This window comes from Oncorhynchus kisutch, linkage group LG17, assembly GCF_002021735.2.
Source record: "Oncorhynchus kisutch isolate 150728-3 linkage group LG17, Okis_V2, whole genome shotgun sequence".
NCBI classification, from domain to species: Eukaryota; Metazoa; Chordata; class Actinopteri; order Salmoniformes; family Salmonidae; genus Oncorhynchus; species Oncorhynchus kisutch.
The window spans coordinates 88,313,719-88,335,054 of record NC_034190.2 but is presented as its reverse complement, the minus strand read 5'-3'; the positions used below and the strand labels follow the sequence as shown (position 1 = coordinate 88,335,054).

Below are 21,336 nucleotides of genomic sequence, written 5' to 3'. Positions count from 1 at the left end.
TCTCTATGGATAGGGTTAGGGTTAGGGTTAGCCTCGATGTTTTGGTCCCCGAGCCGCTTAGTTATCACTTTTGCCTTATGGCAAGGTGCTCCATCGTGCTGGAAACGGCATTGTTTGTCACCAAACTGTTCCTGGGTGGTTGGGAGAAGTTGCTCTCTGAGGATGTGTTGTGCAAAATTGTGAGTGAGCCCACTCCCTTGGCTGAGAACCCCACACATGAATGGTCTCAGGATATTTTACTGTTGGCATGACACAGGACACACATGACACTCCTTGGTCTCTCTCTCTCGCTCTCCGACTAATAACTTCTTCCCTGTCCCTCTTCTATTCTGTCTGCTATTGTGGCTCCCCCCTCACTCCTCCCAATCTCTCTTTCTTTATTTTGATATTGTCCCGCTGGTCCCGTCGAGCAGGACAGGCAGCAGCTGTGTGTGTGTGTGTGTGTGTGTGTGTGTGTGTGTGTGCGTGTGTGTGTGTGCGTGCGTGTGCGGTTCAGGGGTGGTGTTTGACAACAATAGCAGAGATTGGGTTGGGATCACAGTGTGTTTGGGAAGGTGTTTGTGTGGAGTGGAGGTTTAGGGGAGTCTACGGCGTGGGATGGGTAATTATAGGGTCTGGGGGGGGCTACATTAGCCAGCTGTCAGTATATATCTACAACCCCCCTCTCTCTCCACCCCTCCCCTCTCTCTCCACCCCCTCTCTCTTTACCCCCCTCCCCTCTGTCCACCCCTCCCCTCTCACAACCCCCCTCTCTCTCCACCCCCTCCCCTCTCTCTCCACCCCCCCCTCTCTCTCCACCCCCTCCCCTCTATTCACCCCTCCCCTCTCACAACCCCCCTCTCTCTCCTCTCCACCCCCCCTCTCTCCACCCCTTCTCAATCAGAGTAAAGTCCCCATCCTCCTAGTTGTTAGAGGCAGAGAACAGACCCCCTCTGACTCATTAAGGTGATATTAATCTCTCCTCCCCTCTCTCCTTCACCTCTCTTCTCCCCTCTCTCCTTCACCTCTCTCCTCCCCTCTCTCCTTCACCTCTCTTCTCCCCTCTCTCCTCCCCTCTCTCTTCACATCTCTCCTCCCCTCTCTCATTCACCTCTCTCCTTCACCTCTCTCCTCCCCTCTCTCCTCCCCTCTCTCTTTTACCTCTCTCCTCCCCTCTCTCCTTCACCTCTCTCCTCCCCTCTTTCCTTCACCTCTCTCCTCCACCTCTCTCCTCCCCTCTCTCTTTCACCTCTCTCCTCCCCTCTCTCCTTCACCTCTCTCCTCCCCTCTCTCTTTTACCTCTCTCCTCCCCTCTCTCCTTCACCTCTCTCCTCCCCTCTCTCCTTCACCTCTCTCCTCCCCTCTCTCCTTCACCTCTCTCCTCCCCTCTCTCCTTCACCTCTCTCCTCCCCTCTCTCCTTCACCTCTCTCCTCCCCTCTCTCCTTCACCTCTCTCCTCCCCTCTCTCTTTCACCTCTCTCCTCCCCTCTCTCCTTCACCTCTCTCCTCCCCTCTCTCTTTACCTCTCTCCTCCCCTCTCTCCTTCCCCTCTCTCCTCCCCTCTCTCCTTCACCTCTCTCCTTCACCTCTCTCCTCCCTCTCTCTTTCACCTCTCTCCTCCCCTCTCTCCTTCACCTCTCTCCTCCCCTCTCTCTTTCACCTCTCTCCTTCACCTCTCTCCTCCCCTCTCTCTTTCACCTCTCTCCTCCCCTCTCTCCTTCACCTCTCTCCTCCCCTCTCTCTTTTACCTCTCTCCTCCCCTCTCTCCTCTCCTCTCTCCTTCCCCTCTCTCCTCCCCTCTCTCCTTCACCTCTCTTCTCCCCTCTCTCCTTCACCTCTCTCCTCCCCTCTCTCTTTCACATCTCTCCTCCCCTCTCTCATTCACCTCTCTCCTTCACCTCTCTCCTCCCCTCTCTCCTTCACCTCTCTCCTCCCTCTCTCCTTCACCTCTCTCCTCCCCTCTCTCTTTCACCCTCTCTCCTCCCCTCTCTCCTTCACCTCTCTCCTCCCCTCTCTCTTTTACCTCTCTCCTCCCCTCTCTCCTTCACCTCTCTCCTCCCCTCTCTCCTTCACCTCTCTCCTCCCCTCTCTCCTTCACCTCTCTCCTCCCCTCTCTCTTCACCTCTCTCCTCCCCTCTCTCCTTCCCCTCTCTCCTCCCCTCTCTCTTTCACCTCTCTCCTCCCCTCTCTCCTTCACCTCTCTCTCTCCTCCCCTCTCTCCTCTTCACCTCTCTCCTTCCCCTCTTCTCCTTCACCTCTCTCCTCCCCTCTCTCTTACCCTCTCCCCTCTCCTTCCCCTCTCTCCCCCTCTCTCCTTCACCTCTCTCCTCCCCTCTCTCTTTCACCTCTCTCCTCCCCTCTCTCTTTTACCTCTCTCCTCCCCTCTCCTCCTCCCCTCTCTCTTTTACCTCTCTCCTCCCTCTCTCCTCCCCTCTCTCCTTCACCTCTCTCCTCCCCTCTCTCCTTCCCCTCTCTCCCTCCCCTCTCTCCTTCACCTCTCTCCTCCCTCTCTCTTTCACCTCTCTCCTCCCCTCTCTCCTTCACCTCTCTCCTCCCCTCTCTCTTTTACCTCTCTCCTCCCCTCTCTCCTCCCCTCTCTCCTTCCCCTCTCTCCTCCCCTCTCTCCCTTCACCTCTCTCCTCCCCTCTCTCTTTCACCTCTCTCCCTCCCCTCTCTCCTTCACCTCTCTCCTCCCCTCTCTCTTTCACCTCTCTCCTCCCCTCCTCCTTCACCTCTCTCCTTCACCCTCTCTCCTCCTCTCTTCACCTCTCCTCCCTCTCTCCTCACCTCTCTCCTCCCCTCTCTCTTTTACCTCTCTCCTCCCCTCTCTCCTCCCCTCTCTCCTTCCCCTCTCTCCTCCCCTCTCTCCTTCACCTCTCTCCTCCCCTCTCTCCTCCCCTCTCTCCTCTCCTCTCTCCTCACCTCTCTCCTCCCCTCTCTCCTCCCTCTCTCCTCCCCTCTCTCCTTCACCTCTCCTCCCCTCTCTCCTTCACCTCTCCTCCCCTCTCTCCTTCACCCTTTCTTTGTTGGATTGGTCTGCTCTTTGTCTATCTCTCCTTTATTCTTTGCAGTGGCAGCGGACAGGAGCCCGAGGGAAAAGAGAGACTGCTGGACGACACCCCCCGACAGATACGCCAACACACACAGACACGTGTGTCAGTCTGTTTTGACACGCACCAGAGGATTCCAGGGGTTCCTGGTGTGTGTGTGTGTTTGAGGGGTTGAGGGTGTGTGTGTGTGGTGTTGATGGGACAGTAAGAGATGTGTGTATCTCAGTATCAGACGGGCAAGTAGCCCCCCTGCCCTCCTCCTCCTCCTCCCTCTGTTCCTCCTCTCCTCCTCTCATCTACTCGCTCATGGAGCCATCCAGATCCCCCAAAACTGTGAGTATCAATTAATTAATTTAGGGGCTTTATTGGCATGGGAAACATATGTTAATATTGCCGAAGCAAGTGACATAGATAATAACAAAGAGAAATAAACAAGAAAAAATGAACAGTAAACATTACACTCACGAAAGGTCCAAAAGAATAAAGACATTTAAGAAGTCATATTATGTGAAAATGGTTCAATTGAGTATCTCTAACAGCTAGACACACTTCTTGCTTACTCATCCAATCCCATTAACACATTCAGACTGGTCCCTGGCAGAGGGTAATTCAGAGGTCAGGACTTGTCCCTATGGAGAGGGGGAGGGGAGGAAATAGGAGAGAGCTTGTCTGACCTTCTCATCTGGGTGTGGCGAAGAGAGAGACAGATGGGTAGAGATATTTTTATGTATTTAACTAGGCAGGTCAGTTAAGAACAAATTATTATTTACAATGAAAGCCTTCCCGAGCCAAACCCAGGCTGAGCCATTGTGCGCTGCCCGATGGGATGTGATACAGCCTGGATTTGAACCTTGGACTGTAGAGATGCCTCTTGCACTGAGATGCAAGTGCCTTAGACCACTGCGCCATGCAGGAGCAGGGGGGAGAGAGAGGGATGAAGTAGAAAGGGGACAGAGAGTTAGAAAGAAGTTGAGTCTGAGTCAGAATAACAACATAATCAGGATCAACAAGAAAGTCTCTATCTATATGCACCCTCTCCTCTCCTCTCCTCTCCCTCCTCTCCTCTCCTCTCCTCTCCTCTCCTCTCCTCTCCTCTCCTCTCCTCTCCTCTCCTCTCCTCTCCTCTCCTCTCCTCTCCTCTCCTCTCCTCTCCTCTCCTCTCCTCTCCTCCTTCCCTCCTCCCCTTCCTCTCCTCTCCTCTCCTCTCCTCTCCTCTCCTCTCCTCTCCTCTCCTCTCCTCTCCTCTCCTCTCCTCTCCTTCCTCTCCTCTCCTCTCCTCTCCTCTCCTCCTCCTCTCCTCTCCTCTCCTCTCCTCTCCTCTCCTCTCCTCCTCCCCTCCCCTCCCCTCCTCTCCTCTCCTCTCCTCTCCTCTCCTCTCCTCTCCTTTCCCCCCTCCTCTCCTCTCCTTCTCCTCTCCTCTCCTCTCCTCTCCTCTCCTCTCCTCTCCTCTCCTCCTCTCTCTCCTCTCCTCTCCTCTCCTCTCCTCTCCTCTCCTCTCCTCTCCTCTCCTCTCCTCTCCTCTCCCCTCCCCTCCCCTCCCTCCTCCTCTCCTCTCCTCTCCTCTCCTTTCCCTCCCCTCCCCTCCTCCTCCTCTCCTCTCCTCTCCTCTCCTCTCCTCTCCTCTCCTGTCCCCTCCCCTCCTCTCCTCTCCTCTCCTCTCCTCTCCTCTCCTCTCCTCTCCTCTCCTCTCCTCTCCTCTCCCCTCCCCTCCCCCTCCCCTCCCCTCCACTCCTCTCCCTCCCTCCTCTCCTCTCCTCTCCTCTCCTTCCTCTCAGCTGAAAGTGAAGTCTCTCTCTCTCTCTCTTTTCTAGTTCAATATAGTTCTCGTTGTATTGTTTCTAGCATCTACTAACAATGACCCTAATCTTAACTCTGTCTCTGTCTGTCCCCTGCTCTCTATGGACTAAACAGATAAAGTACAGAACAGTAGTTCCTCCCATAATATGGTGGCTAGGAGTAGTAACACCATGGTAATGTATATAGGAGTAGTAACAACATGTACAGTGATGGTTAATGTGGGTTAGGAGTAGTAACAACATGTTAATGTATATAGGAGTAGTAACAACATGTTAATGTGGTTAGGAGTAGTAACAACATGTTAATGTTGGTTAGAGTAGTAACAACATGTTAATTATATAGGAGTAGTAACAACATGGTAATGTGGCTAGGAGTAGTAACAACATGGTAATGTGGTTAGGAGTAGTAACAACATGTTAATGTGGCTAGGAGTAGTAACAACATGTTAATGTGGTTAGGAGTAGTAACAACATGTTAATGTGGCTAGGAGTAGTAACAACATGTACATGTGGTTAGGAGTAGTAACAACATGTTAATGTATATAGGAGTAGTAACAACATGGTAATGTGGCTAGGAGTAGTAACAACATGGTAATGTGGTTAGGAGTAGTAACAACATGGTAATGTGGCTAGGAGTAGTAACAACATGGTAATGTGGTTAGGAGTAGTAACACCATGTTAATGTGGTTAGGAGTAGTAACAACATGGTAATGTGTCTAGGAGTAGTAACAACATGGTAATGTGGTTAGGAGTAGTAACACCATGTTAATGTATATAGGAGTAGTAACAACATGTTAATGTGGCTAGGAGTAGTAACAACATGTACATGTGGTTAGGAGTAGTAACAACATGTTAATGTATATAGGAGTAGTAACAACATGGTAATGTGGCTAGGAGTAGTAAACAACATGGTAATGTGGTTAGGAGTAGTAACAACATGGTAATGTGGCTAGGAGTAGTAACAACATGGTAATGTGGTTAGGAGTAGTAACACCATGTTAATGTGGTTAGGAGTAGTAACAACATGGTAATGTGGCTAGGAGTAGTAACAACATGGTAATGTGGTTAGGAGTAGTAACACCATGTTAATGTGGTTAGGAGTAGTAACAACATGTTTAATGTAGTTAGGAGTAGTAACACCATGTTAATGTGGCTAGGAGTAGTAACAACATGTTAATGTGGCTAGGAGTAGTAACAACCATGTTAATGTGGCTAGGAGTAGTAACAACATGTTAATGTATATAGGAGTAGTAACAACATGTTAATGTGGCTAGGAGTCGTAACAACATGTTAATGTGGTTAGGAGTAGTAACAACATGGTAATGTGGTTAGGAGTAGTAACAACATGGTAATGTGGTTAGGAGTAGTAACAACATGTTAATGTGGTTAGGAGTAGTAACACCATGTTAATGTATATAGGAGTAGTAAACAACATGGTAATGTATATAGGAGTAGTAACACCATGTTAATGTTTATAGGAGTAGTAACACCATGTTAATGTGGTTAGGAGTAGTAACAACATGTTAATGTATATAGGAGTAGTAACAACATGTTAATGTGGTTAGGAGTAGTAACAACATGTTAATGTGGTTAGGAGTAGTAACAACATGGTAATGTGGTTAGGAGTAGTAACAATATGTTAATGTGGTTAGGAGTAGTAACAACATGTTAATGTGGTTAGGAGTAGTAACAACATGTACAGGGATGGTTAATGTGGTTAGGGAGTAGTAACAACATGGTAATGTGGTTAGGAGTAGTAACAACATGGTAATGTGGTTAGGAGTAGTAACAACATGTTAATGTGGTTAGGAGTAGTAACAATATGTTAATGTGGTTAGGAGTAGTAACAACATGGTAATGTGGTTAGGAGTAGTAACAATATGTTAATGTGGTTAGGAGTAGTAACAACATGGTAAAGTGGTTAGGAGTAGTAACCAACATGTACAGTGATGGTTTAATGTGGTTAGGAGTAGTAAACAACATGTTAATGTGGTTAGGAGTAGTAACAACATGTTAATGTGGTTAGGAGTAGTAACAACATGTTAATGTGGTTAGGAGTAGTAACAACATGTTAATGTGGTTAGGGAGTAGTAACAACCATTTAATGTGGTTAGGAGTAGTAAACAACATGTTAATGTGGTTAGGAGTAAGTAACAACATGTTAATGTGGTTAGGAGTAGTAACAACATGTTAATGTGGTTAGGAGTAGTAACACCATGTTAATGTGGTTTAGGAGTAGTAACAACATGTTAATGTGGTTAGGAGTAGTAAACAATATGTTAATGTGGTTAGGAGTAGTAACAATATGTTTTAATGTGGTTAGGAGTAGTAACACACATGGTAATGTGGTTAGGAGTAGTAACAATATGTTAATGTGGTTAGGAGTAGTAACAACATGGTAATGTGGTTAGGAGTAGTAACAACATGTACGGTGATGGTTAATGTGGTTAGGAGTAAGTAACAACATGTTAATGTGGTTAGGAGTAGTAACAACATGTTAATGTGGTTAGGAGTAAGTAACAACATCTTAATGTGGTTAGGAGTAGGAACAACATGTTAATGTGGTTAGGAGTAGTAACAACATGTTAATGTGGTTAGGAGTAGTAACAACATGTTAATGTGTTAGGAGTAGTAACAACATGTTAATGTGGTTAGGAGTAGTAACAACATGTTAATGTGGTTAGGAGTAGTAACATCATGTTAATGTGGTTAGGAGTAGTAACAACATGTTAATGTGGTTAGGAGTAGTAACAACATGTTAATGTGGTTAGGAGTAGTAACAACATGTTAATGTGGTAGGAGTAGTAACAACATGGTAATGTGGTTAGGAGTAGTAACAACATGTTACTGTGGTTAGAGTAGTAACAACATGTTAATGTGGTTAGGAGTAGTAACAACATGTACAGTGATGGTTACTGTGGTTAGGAGTAGTAACAACATGTTAATGTGGTTAGGAGTAGTAACAACATGTTAATGTGGTTAGGAGTAGTAACAACATGTTAATGTGGTTAGGAGTAGTAACAACATGTTAATGTGGTTAGGAGTAGTAACAACATGGTAATGTGGTTAGGAGTAGTAACAACATGTTAATGTGGTTAGGAGTAGTAACAACATGTTAATGTGGTTAGGAGTAGTAACAACATGTACAGTGATGGTTAATGTGGTTAGGAGTAGTAACAACATGTTAATGTGGTTAGGAGTAGTAACAACATGTTAATGTGGTTAGGAGTAGTAACAACATGTTAATGTGGTTAGGAGTAGTAACAACATGTTAATGTGGTTAGGAGTAGTAACAACATGTTAATGTGGTTAGGAGTAGTAACAACATGTACAGTGATGGTTAATGTGGTTAGGAGTAGTAACAACATGTACAGTGATGGTTAATGTGGTTAGGAGTAGTAAAACATGTACAGTGATGGTTAATGTGGTTAGGAGTAGTAACACCATGTTAATGTGGTTAGGAGTAGTAACAACATGTCAGTGATGGTTAATGTGGTAGGAGTATAACAACATGTACATGTGGTTAGGAGTAGTAACAACATGTTAATGTATATAGGAGTAGTAACAACATGGTAATGTGGCTAGGAGTAGTAACAACATGGTAATGTGGTTAGGAGTAGTAACAACATGGTAATGTGGCTAGGAGTAGGTAACAACATGGTAATGTGGTTAGGAGTAGTAACACCATGTTAATGTGGTTAGGAGTAGTAACAAACATGGTAATGTGTCTAGGAGTAGTAGTAACAACATGGTAATGTGGTTAGGAGTAGTAACACCATGTTAATGTATATAGGAGTAGTAAAACATGTTAATGTGGCTAGGAGTAGTAACAACATGTACATGTGGTTAGGAGTAGTAACAACATGTTAATGTATATAGGAGTAGTAACAACATGGTAATGTGGCTAGGAGTAGTAACAACATGGTAATGTGGTTAGGAGTAGTAACAACATGGTAATGTGGCTAGGAGTAGTAACAACATGGTAATGTGGTTAGGAGTAGTAACACCATGTTAATGTGGTTAGGAGTAGTAACAACATGGTAATGTGGCTAGGAGTAGTAACAACATGGTAATGTGGTTAGGAGTAGTAACACCATGTTAATGTGGTTAGGAGTAGTAACAACATGTTAATGTAGTTAGGAGTAGTAACACCATGTTAATGTGGCTAGGAGTAGTAACAACATGTTAATGTGGCTAGGAGTAGTAACAACATGTTAATGTGGCTAGGAGTAGTAACAACATGTTAATGTATATAGGAGTAGTAACAACATGTTAATGTGGCTAGGAGTAGTAACAACATGTTAATGTGGTTAGGAGTAGTAACAACATGGTAATGTGGTTAGGAGTAGTAACAACATGGTAATGTGGTTAGGAGTAGTAACAACATGTTAATGTGGTTAGGAGTAGTAACACCATGTTAATGTATATAGGAGTAGTAACAACATGGTAATGTATATAGGAGTAGTAACACCATGTTAATGTTTATAGGAGTAGTAACACCATGTTAATGTGGTTAGGAGTAGTAAACAACATGTTAATGTATATAGGAGTAGTAGACAACATGTTAATGGTGGTTAGAGTAGTAACAACATGTTAGATGTGGTTAGGAGTCGTAACAACATGGTAATGTGGTTAGGAGTAGTAACAATTGTTAATGTGGTTAGGAGTAGTAACAACATGTTAATGTGGTTAGGAGTAGTAACAACATGTACAGGGATGGTTAATGTGCGTATAGGAGTAGTAAACAACACATGGTAATGTGGTTAGGAGTAGTAACAACATGGTAATGTGGTTAGGAGTAGTAACAACATGTTAATGTGGTTAGGAGTAGTAACAATATGTTAATGTGGTTAGGAGTAGTAACAACATGGTAATGTGGTTAGGAGTAGTAACAATATGTTAATGTGGTTAGGAGTAGTAACAACATGGTAAAGTGGTTAGGAGTAGTAACAACATGTACAGTGATGGTTAATGTGGTTAGGAGTAGTAACAACATGTTAATGTGGTTAGGAGTAGTAACAACATGTTAATGTGGTTAGGAGTAGTACAACATGTTAATGTGGTTAGGAGTAGTAACAACATGTTAATGTGGTTAGGAGTAGTAACAACATGTTAATGTGGTTAGGAGTAGTAACAACATGTTAATGTGGTTAGGAGTAGTAACAACATGTTAATGTGGTTAGGAGTAGTAACAACATGTTAATGTGGTTAGGAGTAGTAACAACATGTTAATGTGGTTAGGAGTAGTACAACATGTGTGGTTAGGAGTAGTAACAACATGGTAATGTGGTTAGGAGTAGTAACAACATGTTAATGTGGTTAGGAGTAGTAACAATATGTTAATGTGGTTAGGAGTAGTAACAATATGTTAATGTGGTTAGGAGTAGTAACAACATGGTAATGTGGTTAGGAGTAGTAACAATATGTTAATGTGGTTAGGAGTAGTAACAACATGGTAATGTGGTTAGGAGTAGTAACAACATGTACGGTGATGGTAATGTGGTTAGGAGTAGTAACAACATGTTAATGTGGTTAGGAGTAGTAACAACATGTTAATGTGGTTAGGAGTAGTAACAACATCTTAATGTGGTTAGGAGTAGTAACAACATTTAATGTGGTTAGGAGTAGTAACAACATGTTAATGTGGTTAGGAGTAGTAACAACATGTTAATGTGGTTAGGAGTAGTAACAACATGTTAATGTGGTTAGGAGTAGTAACAACATGTTAATGTGGTTAGGAGTAGTAACATCATGTTAATGTGGTTAGGAGTAGTAACAACATGTTAATGTGGTTAGGAGTAGTAACAACATGTTAATGTGGTTAGGAGTAGTAACAACATGTTAATGTGGTTAGGAGTAGTAACAACATGGTAATGTGGTTAGGAGTAGTAACAACATGTTAATGTGGTTAGGAGTAGTAACAACATGTTAATGTGGTTAGGAGTAGTAACAACATGTACAGTGATGGTTAATGTGGTTAGGAGTAGTAACAACATGTTAATGTGGTTAGGAGTAGTAACAACATGTTAATGTGGTTAGGAGTAGTAACAACATGTTAATGTGGTTAGGAGTAGTAACAACATGTTAATGTGGTTAGGAGTAGTAACAACATGGTAATGTGGTTAGGAGTAGTAACAACATGTTAATGTGGTTAGGAGTAGTAACAACATGTTAATGTGGTTAGGAGTAGTAACAACATGTACAGTGATGGTTAATGTGGTTAGGAGTAGTAACAACATGTTAATGTGGTTAGGAGTAGTAACAACATGTTAATGTGGTTAGGAGTAGTAACAACATGTTAATGTGGTTAGGAGTAGTAACAACATGTTAATGTGGTTAGGAGTAGTAACAACATGTTAATGTGGTTAGGAGTAGTAACAACATGTACAGTGATGGTTAATGTGGTTAGGAGTAGTAACAACATGTACAGTGATGGTTAATGTGGTTAGGAGTAGTAAAAACATGTACAGTGATGGTTAATGTGGTTAGGAGTAGTAACACCATGTTAATGTGGTTAGGAGTAGTAACAACATGTACAGTGATGGTTAATGTGGTTAGGAGTAGTAACAACATGTACAGTGATGGTTAATGTGGTTAGGAGTAGTAACAACATGTTAATGTGGTTAGGAGTAGTAACACCATGTTAATGTGGTTAGGAGTAGTAACAACATGTTAATGTGGTTAGGAGTAGTAACAACATGTTAATGTGGTTAGGAGTAGTAACAACATGTTAATGTGGTTAGGAGTAGTAACAACATGGTAATGTGGTTAAGAGTAGTAACAACATGTTAATGTGGTTAGGAGTAGTAACAACATGTTAATGTGGTTAGGAGTAGTAACAACATGGTAATGTGGTTAGGAGTAGTAACAATGTTAATGTGGTTAGGAGTAGTAACAATATGTAATGTGGTTAGGAGTAGTAACAATATGTTAATGTGGTTAGGAGTAGTAACAACATGGTAATGTGGTTAGGAGTAGTAACAATATTTTAATGTGGTTAGGAGTAGTAACAACATGGTAATTGGTGGGAGTAGTAACAACATGTACAGTGATGGTTAATGTGGTTAGGAGTAGTAACAACATGTTAATGTGGTTAGGAGTAGTAACAACATGTTAATGTGGTTAGGAGTAGTAACAACATGTTAATGTGGTTAGGAGTAGTAACAACATGTTAATGTGGTTAGGAGTAGTAACAACATGTTAATGTGGTTAGGAGCAGTAACAACATGTTAATGTGGTTAGGAGTAGTAACAACATGTTAATGTGGTTAGGAGTAGTAACAATATGTTAATGTGGTTAGGAGTAGTAACAATATGTTAATGTGGTTAGGAGTAGTAACAACATGGTAATGTGGTTAGGAGTAGTAACAATATGTTAATTGTGGTTAGGAGTAGTAACAGCATGGTAATGTGGTTAGGAGTAGTAACAACATGTACAGTGATGGTTAATGTGGTTAGGAGTAGTAACAACATGTTAATGTGGTTAGGAGTAGTAACAACATGTTAATGTGGTTAGGAGTAGTAACAACATGTTAATGTGGTTAGGAGTAGTAACAACATGTTAATGTGGTAGGAGTAGTAACAACATGTTAATGTGGTTAGGAGCAGTAACAACATGTTAATGTGGTTAGGAGTAGTAACAACATGTTAATGTGGTTAGGAGTAGTAACAACATGTTAATGTGGTTAGGAGTAGTAACAACATGTTAATGTGGTTAGGAGTAGTAACACCATGTTAATGTGGTTAGGAGTAGTAACAACATGTTAATGTGGTTAGGAGTAGTAACACCATGTTAATGTGGTTAGGAGTAGTAACAACATGTTAATGTGGTTAGGAGTAGTAACAACATGTTAATGTGGTTAGGAGTAGTAACAACATGTTAATGTGGTTAGGAGTAGTAACAACATGTTAATGTGGTTAGGAGTAGTAACAACATGGTAATGTGGTTAGGAGTAGTAACAACATGTTAATGTGGTTAGGAGTAGTAACAACATGTTAATGTGGTTAGGAGTAGTAACAACATGTACAGTGATGGTTAATGTGGTTAGGAGTAGTAACAACATGTTAATGTGTTAGGAGTAGTAACAACATGTTAATGTGGTTAGGAGTAGTAACAACATGTTAATGTGGTAGGAGTAGTAAACAACATGGTAATGTGGTTAGGAGTAGTAACAACATGTTAATGTGGTTAGGAGTAGTAACAACATGTTAATGTGGTTAGGAGTAGTAACAACATGTACAGTGATGGTTAATGTGGTTAGGAGTAGTAACAACATGTTAATGTGGTTAGGAGTAGTAACAACATGTTAATGTGGTTAGGAGTAGTAACAACATGTTAATGTGGTTAGGAGTAGTAACAACACATGTACAGTGATGGTTAATGTGGTAGGAGAGTAGTAACAACATGTTAATGTGGTTAGGAGTAGTAACAACATGTTAATGTGGTTAGGAGTAGTAACAACATGTTAATGTGGTTAGGAGTAGTAAACATGTTAATGTGGTTAGAGTAGTAACAACATGTACAGTGATGGTTATGTGGTTAGGAGTAGTAACAACATGTACAGTGATGGTTAATGTGGTTAGGAGTAGTAAAAACATGTACAGTGATGGTTAATGTGGTTAGGAAGTAGTAACACCATGTTAACTGTGGTTAGGAGTATTAAACAACATGTACAGTGATGGTTAATGTGGTTAGGAGTAGGTAACAACTGTACAGTGATGGTTAATGTGGTTAGGAGTAGTAACAACATGTTAATGTGGTAGGAGTAGTAACACCATGTTAATGTGGTTAGGAGTAGTAACAACATGTTAATGTGGTTAGGAAGTAGTAACAACATGTTAATGTGGTTAGGAAGTAGTAACAAATGTTAATTGGTTAGGAGTAGTAACAACATGGTAATGTGGTTAGGAGTATTAACAACATGTTAATGTGGTTAGGAGTAGTAACAACATGTTAATGTGGTTAGGAGTAGTAACAACATGTAAATGTGGTTAGGAGTAGTAACAACATGTTAATGTGGTTAGGAGTAGTAACAACATGTACAGTGATGGTTAATGTGGTAGGAGTAGTAACAACATGTTAATGTGGTTAGGAGTAGTAACAACATGTACAGTGATGGTTAATGTGGTTAGGAGTAGTAACACCATGTTAATGTGGTTAGGAGAAGTAACAACATGTACAATGATGGTTCATGTGGTTAGGAGTAGTAACAACATGTTAATGTGTTAATGTTAATGTGATTAGGAGTAGTAACAACATGTACAGTGATGGTTAATGTGGTTAGGAGTAGTAACAACATGTACAGTGATGGTTAATGTGGTTAGGAGTAGTAACACCATGTTAATGTGGTTAGGAGTAGTAACACCATGTTAATGTGGTTAGGAGTAGTAACAACATGTTAATGTGGTTAGGAGTAGTAACAACATGTTAATGTGGTTAGGAGTAGTAACAACATGTTAATGTGGTTGGAGTAGTAACAACATGTACAGTGATGGTTAATGTGTTAGGAGTATTAACACCATGTTAATGTGGTTAGGAGTAGTAACAACATGTACAGTGATGGTTAATGTGGTTAGGAGTAGTAACAACATGTACAGTGATGGTTAATGTGGTTAGGAGTAGTAACAACATGTTAATGTGGTTAGGAGTAGTAACACCATGTTATGTGGTTAGGAGTAGTAACAACATGTACAGTGATGGTTAATGTGGTTAGGAGTAGTAACAACATGTTAATGTGGTTGGAGTAGTAACAACATGTACAGTGATGGTTAATGTGGTTAGGAGTAGTAACAACATGTTAATGGTGGTTAGGAGTAGTAACACCATGTTAATGTGGTTAGGAGTAGTAACAACATGTTAATGTGGTTAGGAGTAGTAACAACATGTTAATGTGGTTAGGAGTAGTAACAACATGTTAATGTGGTTAGAGTAGTAACAACATGGTAATGTGGTTAGGAGTAGTAACAACATGTTAATGTGGTTAGGTGTAGTAACAACATGGTAATGTGGTTAGAGTAGTAACAACATGTACAGTGATGGTTAATGTGGTTAGGAGTAGTAACAACGTGTACAGTGATGGTTAATGTGGTTAGGAGTAGTAACAACATGTTAATGTGGTTAGGAGTAGTAACAACATGTTAATGTGGTTAGGAGTAGTAACAACATGTTAATGTGGTTAGGAGTAGTAACAACATGCACAGGGATGGTTAATGTGGTTAGGAGTAGTAACAACATGTTAATGTGGTTAGGAGTAGTAACAACATGTACATGTGGTTAGGAGTAGTAACAACATGTACATGTGGTTAGGAGTAGTAACACCATGTTAATGTGGTTAGGAGTAGTAACAACATGTTAATGTGGTTAGGAGTAGTAACAACATGTTAATGTGGTTAGGAGTAGTAACAACATGTTAATGTGGTTAGGAGTAGTAACAACATGGTAATGTGGTTAGGAGTAGTAACAACATGTTAATGTGGTTAGGAGTAGTAACAACATGTTAATGTGGTTAGGAGTAGTAACACATGTTAATGTGGTTAGGAGTAGTAACAACATGTAAATGTGGTTAGGAGTAGTAACAACATGTTAATGTGGTTAGGAGTAGTAACACATGTACAGTGATGGTTAATGTGGTTAGGAGTAGTAACAACATGTTAATGTGGTTAGGAGTAGTAACAACATGTACAGTGATTGTTAATGTGGTTAGGAGTAGTAACACCATGTTAATGTGGTTAGGAGAAGTAACACCATGTACAATGATGGTTAATTGTGGTTAGGAGTAGTAACAACATGTTAATGTGGTTTAGGAGTAGTAACAACATGTTAATGTGTTACTGTTAATGTGATTAGGAGTAGTAACAACATGTACAGTGATGGTTAATGTGGTTAGGAGTAGTAACAACATGTACAGTGATGGTTAATGTGGTTAGGAGTAGTAACACCATGTTAATGTGGTTAGGAGTAGTAACACCATGTTAATGTGGTTAGGAGTAGTAACAACATGTTAATGTGGTTAGGAGTAGTAACAACATGTTAATGTGGTTAGGAGTAGTAACAACATGTTAATGTGGTTGGAGTAGTAACAACATGGTAATGTGGTTAGGAGTAGTAACAACATGTTAATGTGGTTGGAGTAGTAACAACATGGTAATGTGGTTAGGAGTAGTAACACCATGTTAATGTGGTTAGGAGTAGTAACAACATGTTAATGTGGTTAGGAGTAGTAACAACATGTACAGTGATGGTTAATGTGGTTAGGAGTATTAACAACATGTTAATGTTGTTGGAGTAGTAACACATGTACAGTGATGGTTAATGTGGTTAGGAGTAGTAACACCATGTTAATGTGGTTAGGAGTAGTAACAACATGTACAGTGATGGTTAATGTGGTTAGGAGTAGTAACAACATGTACAGTGATGGTTAATGTGGTTAGGAGTAGTAACAACATGTTAATTCGGTTAGGAGTAGTAACAACATGTACAGTGATGGTTAATGTGGTTAGGAGTAGTAACAACATGTTAATGTGGTTAGGAGTAGTAACACCATGTTAATGTGGTTAGGAGTAGTAACAACATGTACAGTGATGGTTAATGTGGTTAGGAGTAGTAACAACATGTTAATGTGGTTAGGAGTAGTAACAACATGTACAGTGATGGTTAATGTGGTTAGGAGTAGTAACAACATGTTAATGTGGTTAGGAGTAGTAACAACATGTTAATGTGGTTAGGAGTAGTAACAACATGTACAGTGATGGTTAATGTGGCTAGGAGTAGTAACAACATGGTAATGTGGTTAGGAGTAGTAACAACATGTTAATGTGGTTAGGAGTAGTAACAACATGTTAATGTGGTTAGGAGTAGTAACAACATGTAAAGTGATGGTTAATGTGGTTAGGAGTAGTAGTAACAACATGTTAATGTATATAGGAGTAGTAACAACATGTTAATGTGGTTAGGAGTAGTAACAACATGTTAATGTGGTTAGGAGTAGTAACAATATGTTAATGTGGTTAGGAGTAAGTAACAACATGTTAATGTGGTTAGGAGTAGTAACAACATGTACAGTGATGGTTAATGTGGTTAGGAGTAGTAACAACATGTTAATGTGGTTAGGAGTAGTAACAATATGTTAACGTGGTTAGGAGTAGTAACAACATGTTAATGTGGTTAGGAGTAGTAACAACATGTACAGTGATGGTTAATGGGTTAGGAGTAGTAACAAAATGTTAATGTGGTTAGGAGTAGTAACAACGTGTACAGTGATGGTTAAATAATTAATTATTAATATAATGTCTACTTTATGTCCAGTGTTACAGCCTCCTACTCTGACAAAGATGCCTGAGTCCTTAACGGCCTTTCATTAGACGATATCATGCTGCTCTGCGAGGCCACTGGCATCCCCACACCCAGGTATACCCTACCATTAACAATATCATGCTGCTCTGTGAGGCCACTGGCATCCCCACACCCAGGTATACCCTACCATTAACAATATCATGCTGCTCTGTGAGGCCACTGGCATCCCCACACCCAGGTATACCCTACCATTAACAATATCATGCTGCTCTGTGAGGCCACCCCCACACCCAGGTATACCCTACCATTAACAATATCATGCTGCTCTGCAAGGCCACCCCCCACACCCAGGTATACCCTACCATTAACAATATCATGCTGCTCTGTGAGGCCACCCCCACACCCAGGTATACCCTACCATTAATAATATCATGCTGCTCTACAAGGCCACCCCCACACCCAGGTATACCCTACCATTAATAACATCATGCTTCTCTGCAAGGCCACCCCCACACCCAGGTATACCTTACCATTAATAATATCATGCTGCTCTGCAAGGCCATCCCCACACCCAGGTATACCCTACCATTAACAATATCATGCTGCTCTGCAAGGCCACCCCCACACACAGGTATTACCCTACTATACTATCTGTGTGTGGAGAAACAGCTGGCGTTGTCCATCTTTCCCCCTGAGATCCAGTGTTCCATTGCCATGGTGATAAAGGAGTATCATAATAAATGAGACAGGAAATTATATCATTAACTGGACTGGTGGTCTTCTCTGATTGGTCTGTTCCTCTCTTCATGTCTTTATCTCTAACCTCCCCCTCTCTCACTCCTTCTCTCTCTCTCTCTCTCTCTCTCTCCTCTCTCTCACTCCATCTCTCTCTCTTCCTCTCTCTCTCCCTCTCCTCCTCTCTCTCTCCCATCTCTCTCTCTCTCTCTCTCTCTCTCTCTCTCTTTCTCTCTCTCCTCTCTGCTCTCTCTCTCTTTCTCTCTCTCTCTCTCTCTCTCTCTCTCTCTCTCTCTCTCTCCCTTCATCCCATCTCTCTTTCTTCTTTCTCTCTCTTCTCTCTCTCCTCTTCTCTCTTCCTCTCTCTCCCTCTCTTCTCTCTCTCTCTCTCTTCTCTTCTCCCTCTCTCTCTTCGTTCTCTCTCTCTCTCTCTCCTCTCTCTGCTCTCTCTCTTCTCTCTCCTCTCTCTCCGTCCTTCTCTCTCTTCTCCTCTCTCTTCTCTCTTCTCTCTTCTCTCTCTCTCTCTCTCTCTCTCTCTCTCTCTCTCTCTTCTCTCTCTCTCTTCTCTCTCTCTCCTCTCTCTCTCTCTCTCTCTTCTCTCTCTCTTCTCTCTCTGCTCTCTCTCTCTCTCTCTTCTCTCTCACCTCTCTCTCCCTCTCCTCTCTGTCTCTCTCTTTCTTCCTCGCCTCTAGTTTCCGCTGGGTAAAGGATGGTAAGAAGTTGAACTGGATGGGACATAATGGTTCTGGAAATTTCACAGCCCATGGCGACAAGCCGCTCAGCGATTACCAAGGACACTACCGTTGCTACGCCGACAACACCCTGGGAACAGCCATGACACACACCGTCAAACTCATCACTGAATGTGAGGCTCACACGCACAAACACATCCTCTCTTGTGTGACTGTACTTAGACAGTAGTTCTGTCATTCCCCTGACAACAATCAACTAGAGACAGCCTAGCCATGATGCCACTCAGCCATCACTATGGCAATGAGAGTCTGTGCTCTGTCACACACACGTTGAATGGATATTGTTTTTAGTCCAGGACTATCCTTAATCTGTAGAATGGCTATTTAATGTAGGACTAACTTTATGGAGAATACATTGAGGATGTGTCTCAATCCTCTGCATATGCCAGTGTCACACTTCCTCATCTGTGGTCAGAGGTGAAGGGCGAGAGCGGTGTTTGTCAGACCATGAGACGTCCCTACAATCAGTCTTCTCACCAAAAGGCTGTAGTGTCCGAACAATGGTGTGTCAGGAGACTCGACTGAAGTCTGTACCGTCGATGTGCCAACTTCTGTTTGTAGCGTCCGAATGGTTTGGTCTACAAACTAATTTACGATCCCCAGTGTCACGGGACTCCTTTGAAGGTAACCGGTACTGGTCAAAAAGATATATATGAAGTATGAAAGTAGTTTTGTGCGGGGTTATATATGTTGAGAAAATCAGTTCAATATTTCCTGAGCTGTCTTATATCTCCTAGATATAGGACAGATATAGACAGACACTACAAAATGTTATTCCTCCTGAGGAATTTTTTGACTGTCTTTTTTGCCATTTATGAATGTGTTAATCAAAGCATTTCTCTGGGCTATAGAAGTAAAGGCAAAATCAAATCATGTTTAAATCTTTGTTTTATACATAAAGGGGTCCTACAATTCAATGACTATCTTAAACAATAACCACCAACGTCTTAGACTCTAGAGATTTAAATGGAGAGTGTAAGGTCCTGGGTGTCGTGAGGGTGAAATCAGGCGCAGGAAAGCAGAGTTCAATAAAGTGCTTCTTTAATGCACACACGGTGAACTATGGTCACCCCACTTACGGGTGCTCAAACCAAATGCCCCAGACACAGGGAAACGAAAACACTAAATACACAAACATGTACATCTAATGCAAACACCAGGGTTACAATAATCAATCCCGCACAAAGAACCAGGCGGGCCGGCTGACTAATAAAGCCTCATTAATTATACCCAACTCAAAACAGGTGTACTCAATAAACGCATAAGGAGGGGGAGGAAAGAATCAGTGGCAGCTAGTAGGCCGGAGACGACGAACCTTAATCTGTGTCCCAGACACCAACCCATAGACCCCACCAATCAGGGTCAAATATAGACCCCACCAATCAGGGTCAAATATAGACCCCACCAATCAGGGTCAAATATAGACCCCACCAATCAGGGTAAAATATAGACCCCACCAATCAGGGTCAAATATAGACCCCACCAATCAGGGTCAAATATAGACCCCACCAATCAGGGTCAAATATAGACCCCACCAATCAGGTTAAAATATAGACCCCACCAATCAGGGTCAAATATAGACCCCACCAATCAGGGTCAAATATAATAAAGTGCAACATGTTAATATTCTAACGTTCATTTTTATTTTGTCACTTTCCAGCAGTGACGGATATTAATGTGTGTATTTTAGAGGTGCTGGCCAATGTGATTGAATGTAACATGTAATACGATGATGATGATGATGGTATGTGTGTTACAGCGACACCGACCCTCCCTAAGCAGAAGAGATCACATAAAACGGCAGAGGAAGGAGCTAGTGTTGTTCTCCACTGCAACCCTCCCAGGAGCTCCACCATCCCTCATATACACTGGATGGACAAGAGTAAGCCCTGGCTGTTTGTGCGTGCGGCTGTTTGTTTCTCAGTCTGGTCAACTGTTTGTGCATTGCAGTCTAACTCCATTTTGTTAACCCATTTAATCTGATCGGACACTATAGTGAGAATACAAACGCTGTACTTTATAGGCCCTGTATAAGTTAAAATGGCATTTATTTAAAAAAATGTTTTTATTTTACTAGGCAGGTCAGTTAAGAACAAATTCTTATGTTCAATGACGGTCTACTGGGGAACAGTGGGTTAACTGCCTTGCTCAGGGGACAGTGGGTTAACTGCCTCGTACCGGGGAACAGTGGGTTAACTGCCTTGCTCAGGGGCACAGTGGTTTAACTGCCTTGCTCAGGGGAACAGTGGGTTAACTGCCTTGTTCAGGGGAACAGTGGGTTAACTGCATTGTTCAGGGGAACAGTGGGTTAACTGCCTTGCTCAGGGGAACAGTGGTTTAACTGCCTTGTTCAGGGGAACAGTGGGTTAACTGCCTTGTTCAGGGGAACAGTGGGTTAACTGCCTTGTTCAGGGGAACAGTGGGTTAACTGCCTCGTACCGGGGAACAGTGGATTAACTGCCTCGTACCGGGGAACAGTGGGTTAACTGCCTTGTTCAGGGGAACAGTGGGTTAACTGCCTTGCTCAGGGGAACAGTGGGTTAACTGCCTCGTACTGGGGAACAGTGGGTTAACTGCCTTGTTCAGGGGAACAGTGGGTTAACTGCCTTGTTCAGGGGAACAGTGGGTTAACTGCCTTGTTCAGGGGAACAGTGGGTTATTACTGCCTTGTTCAGGGGAACAGTGGGTTAACTGCCTTGTTCAGGGGAACAGTGGGTTAACTGCCTTGTTCAG

At 42.3% G+C, this 21,336-nt stretch overlaps 1 protein-coding gene across 4 annotated transcripts in view; it reads left to right on the top strand.

Moving 5' to 3' along the window:
- Nucleotides 1-3,028: 3,028 nt before the first annotated feature.
- LOC109881208 (neural cell adhesion molecule L1.1) overlaps nucleotides 3,029-21,336 on the top strand; it is a 117,490-nt gene continuing 99,182 nt past the window's right edge. For 2 of the 4 annotated variants that reach the window (XM_031794919.1, XM_031794917.1), the window contains exons 1-5: nucleotides 3,029-3,362; nucleotides 4,941-4,955; nucleotides 17,129-17,230; nucleotides 18,544-18,716; nucleotides 20,363-20,485. In XM_031794919.1, coding sequence (XP_031650779.1) covers nucleotides 17,193-17,230; nucleotides 18,544-18,716; nucleotides 20,363-20,485 — 334 coding nt within the window. In that variant the 5' untranslated portion in view covers nucleotides 3,029-3,362; nucleotides 4,941-4,955; nucleotides 17,129-17,192. The remainder of the gene's footprint in view (nucleotides 3,363-4,940; nucleotides 4,956-17,128; nucleotides 17,231-18,543; nucleotides 18,717-20,362; nucleotides 20,486-21,336) is intronic. The other 2 variants (XM_031794918.1, XM_031794920.1) reach the window with 2 other exon arrangements.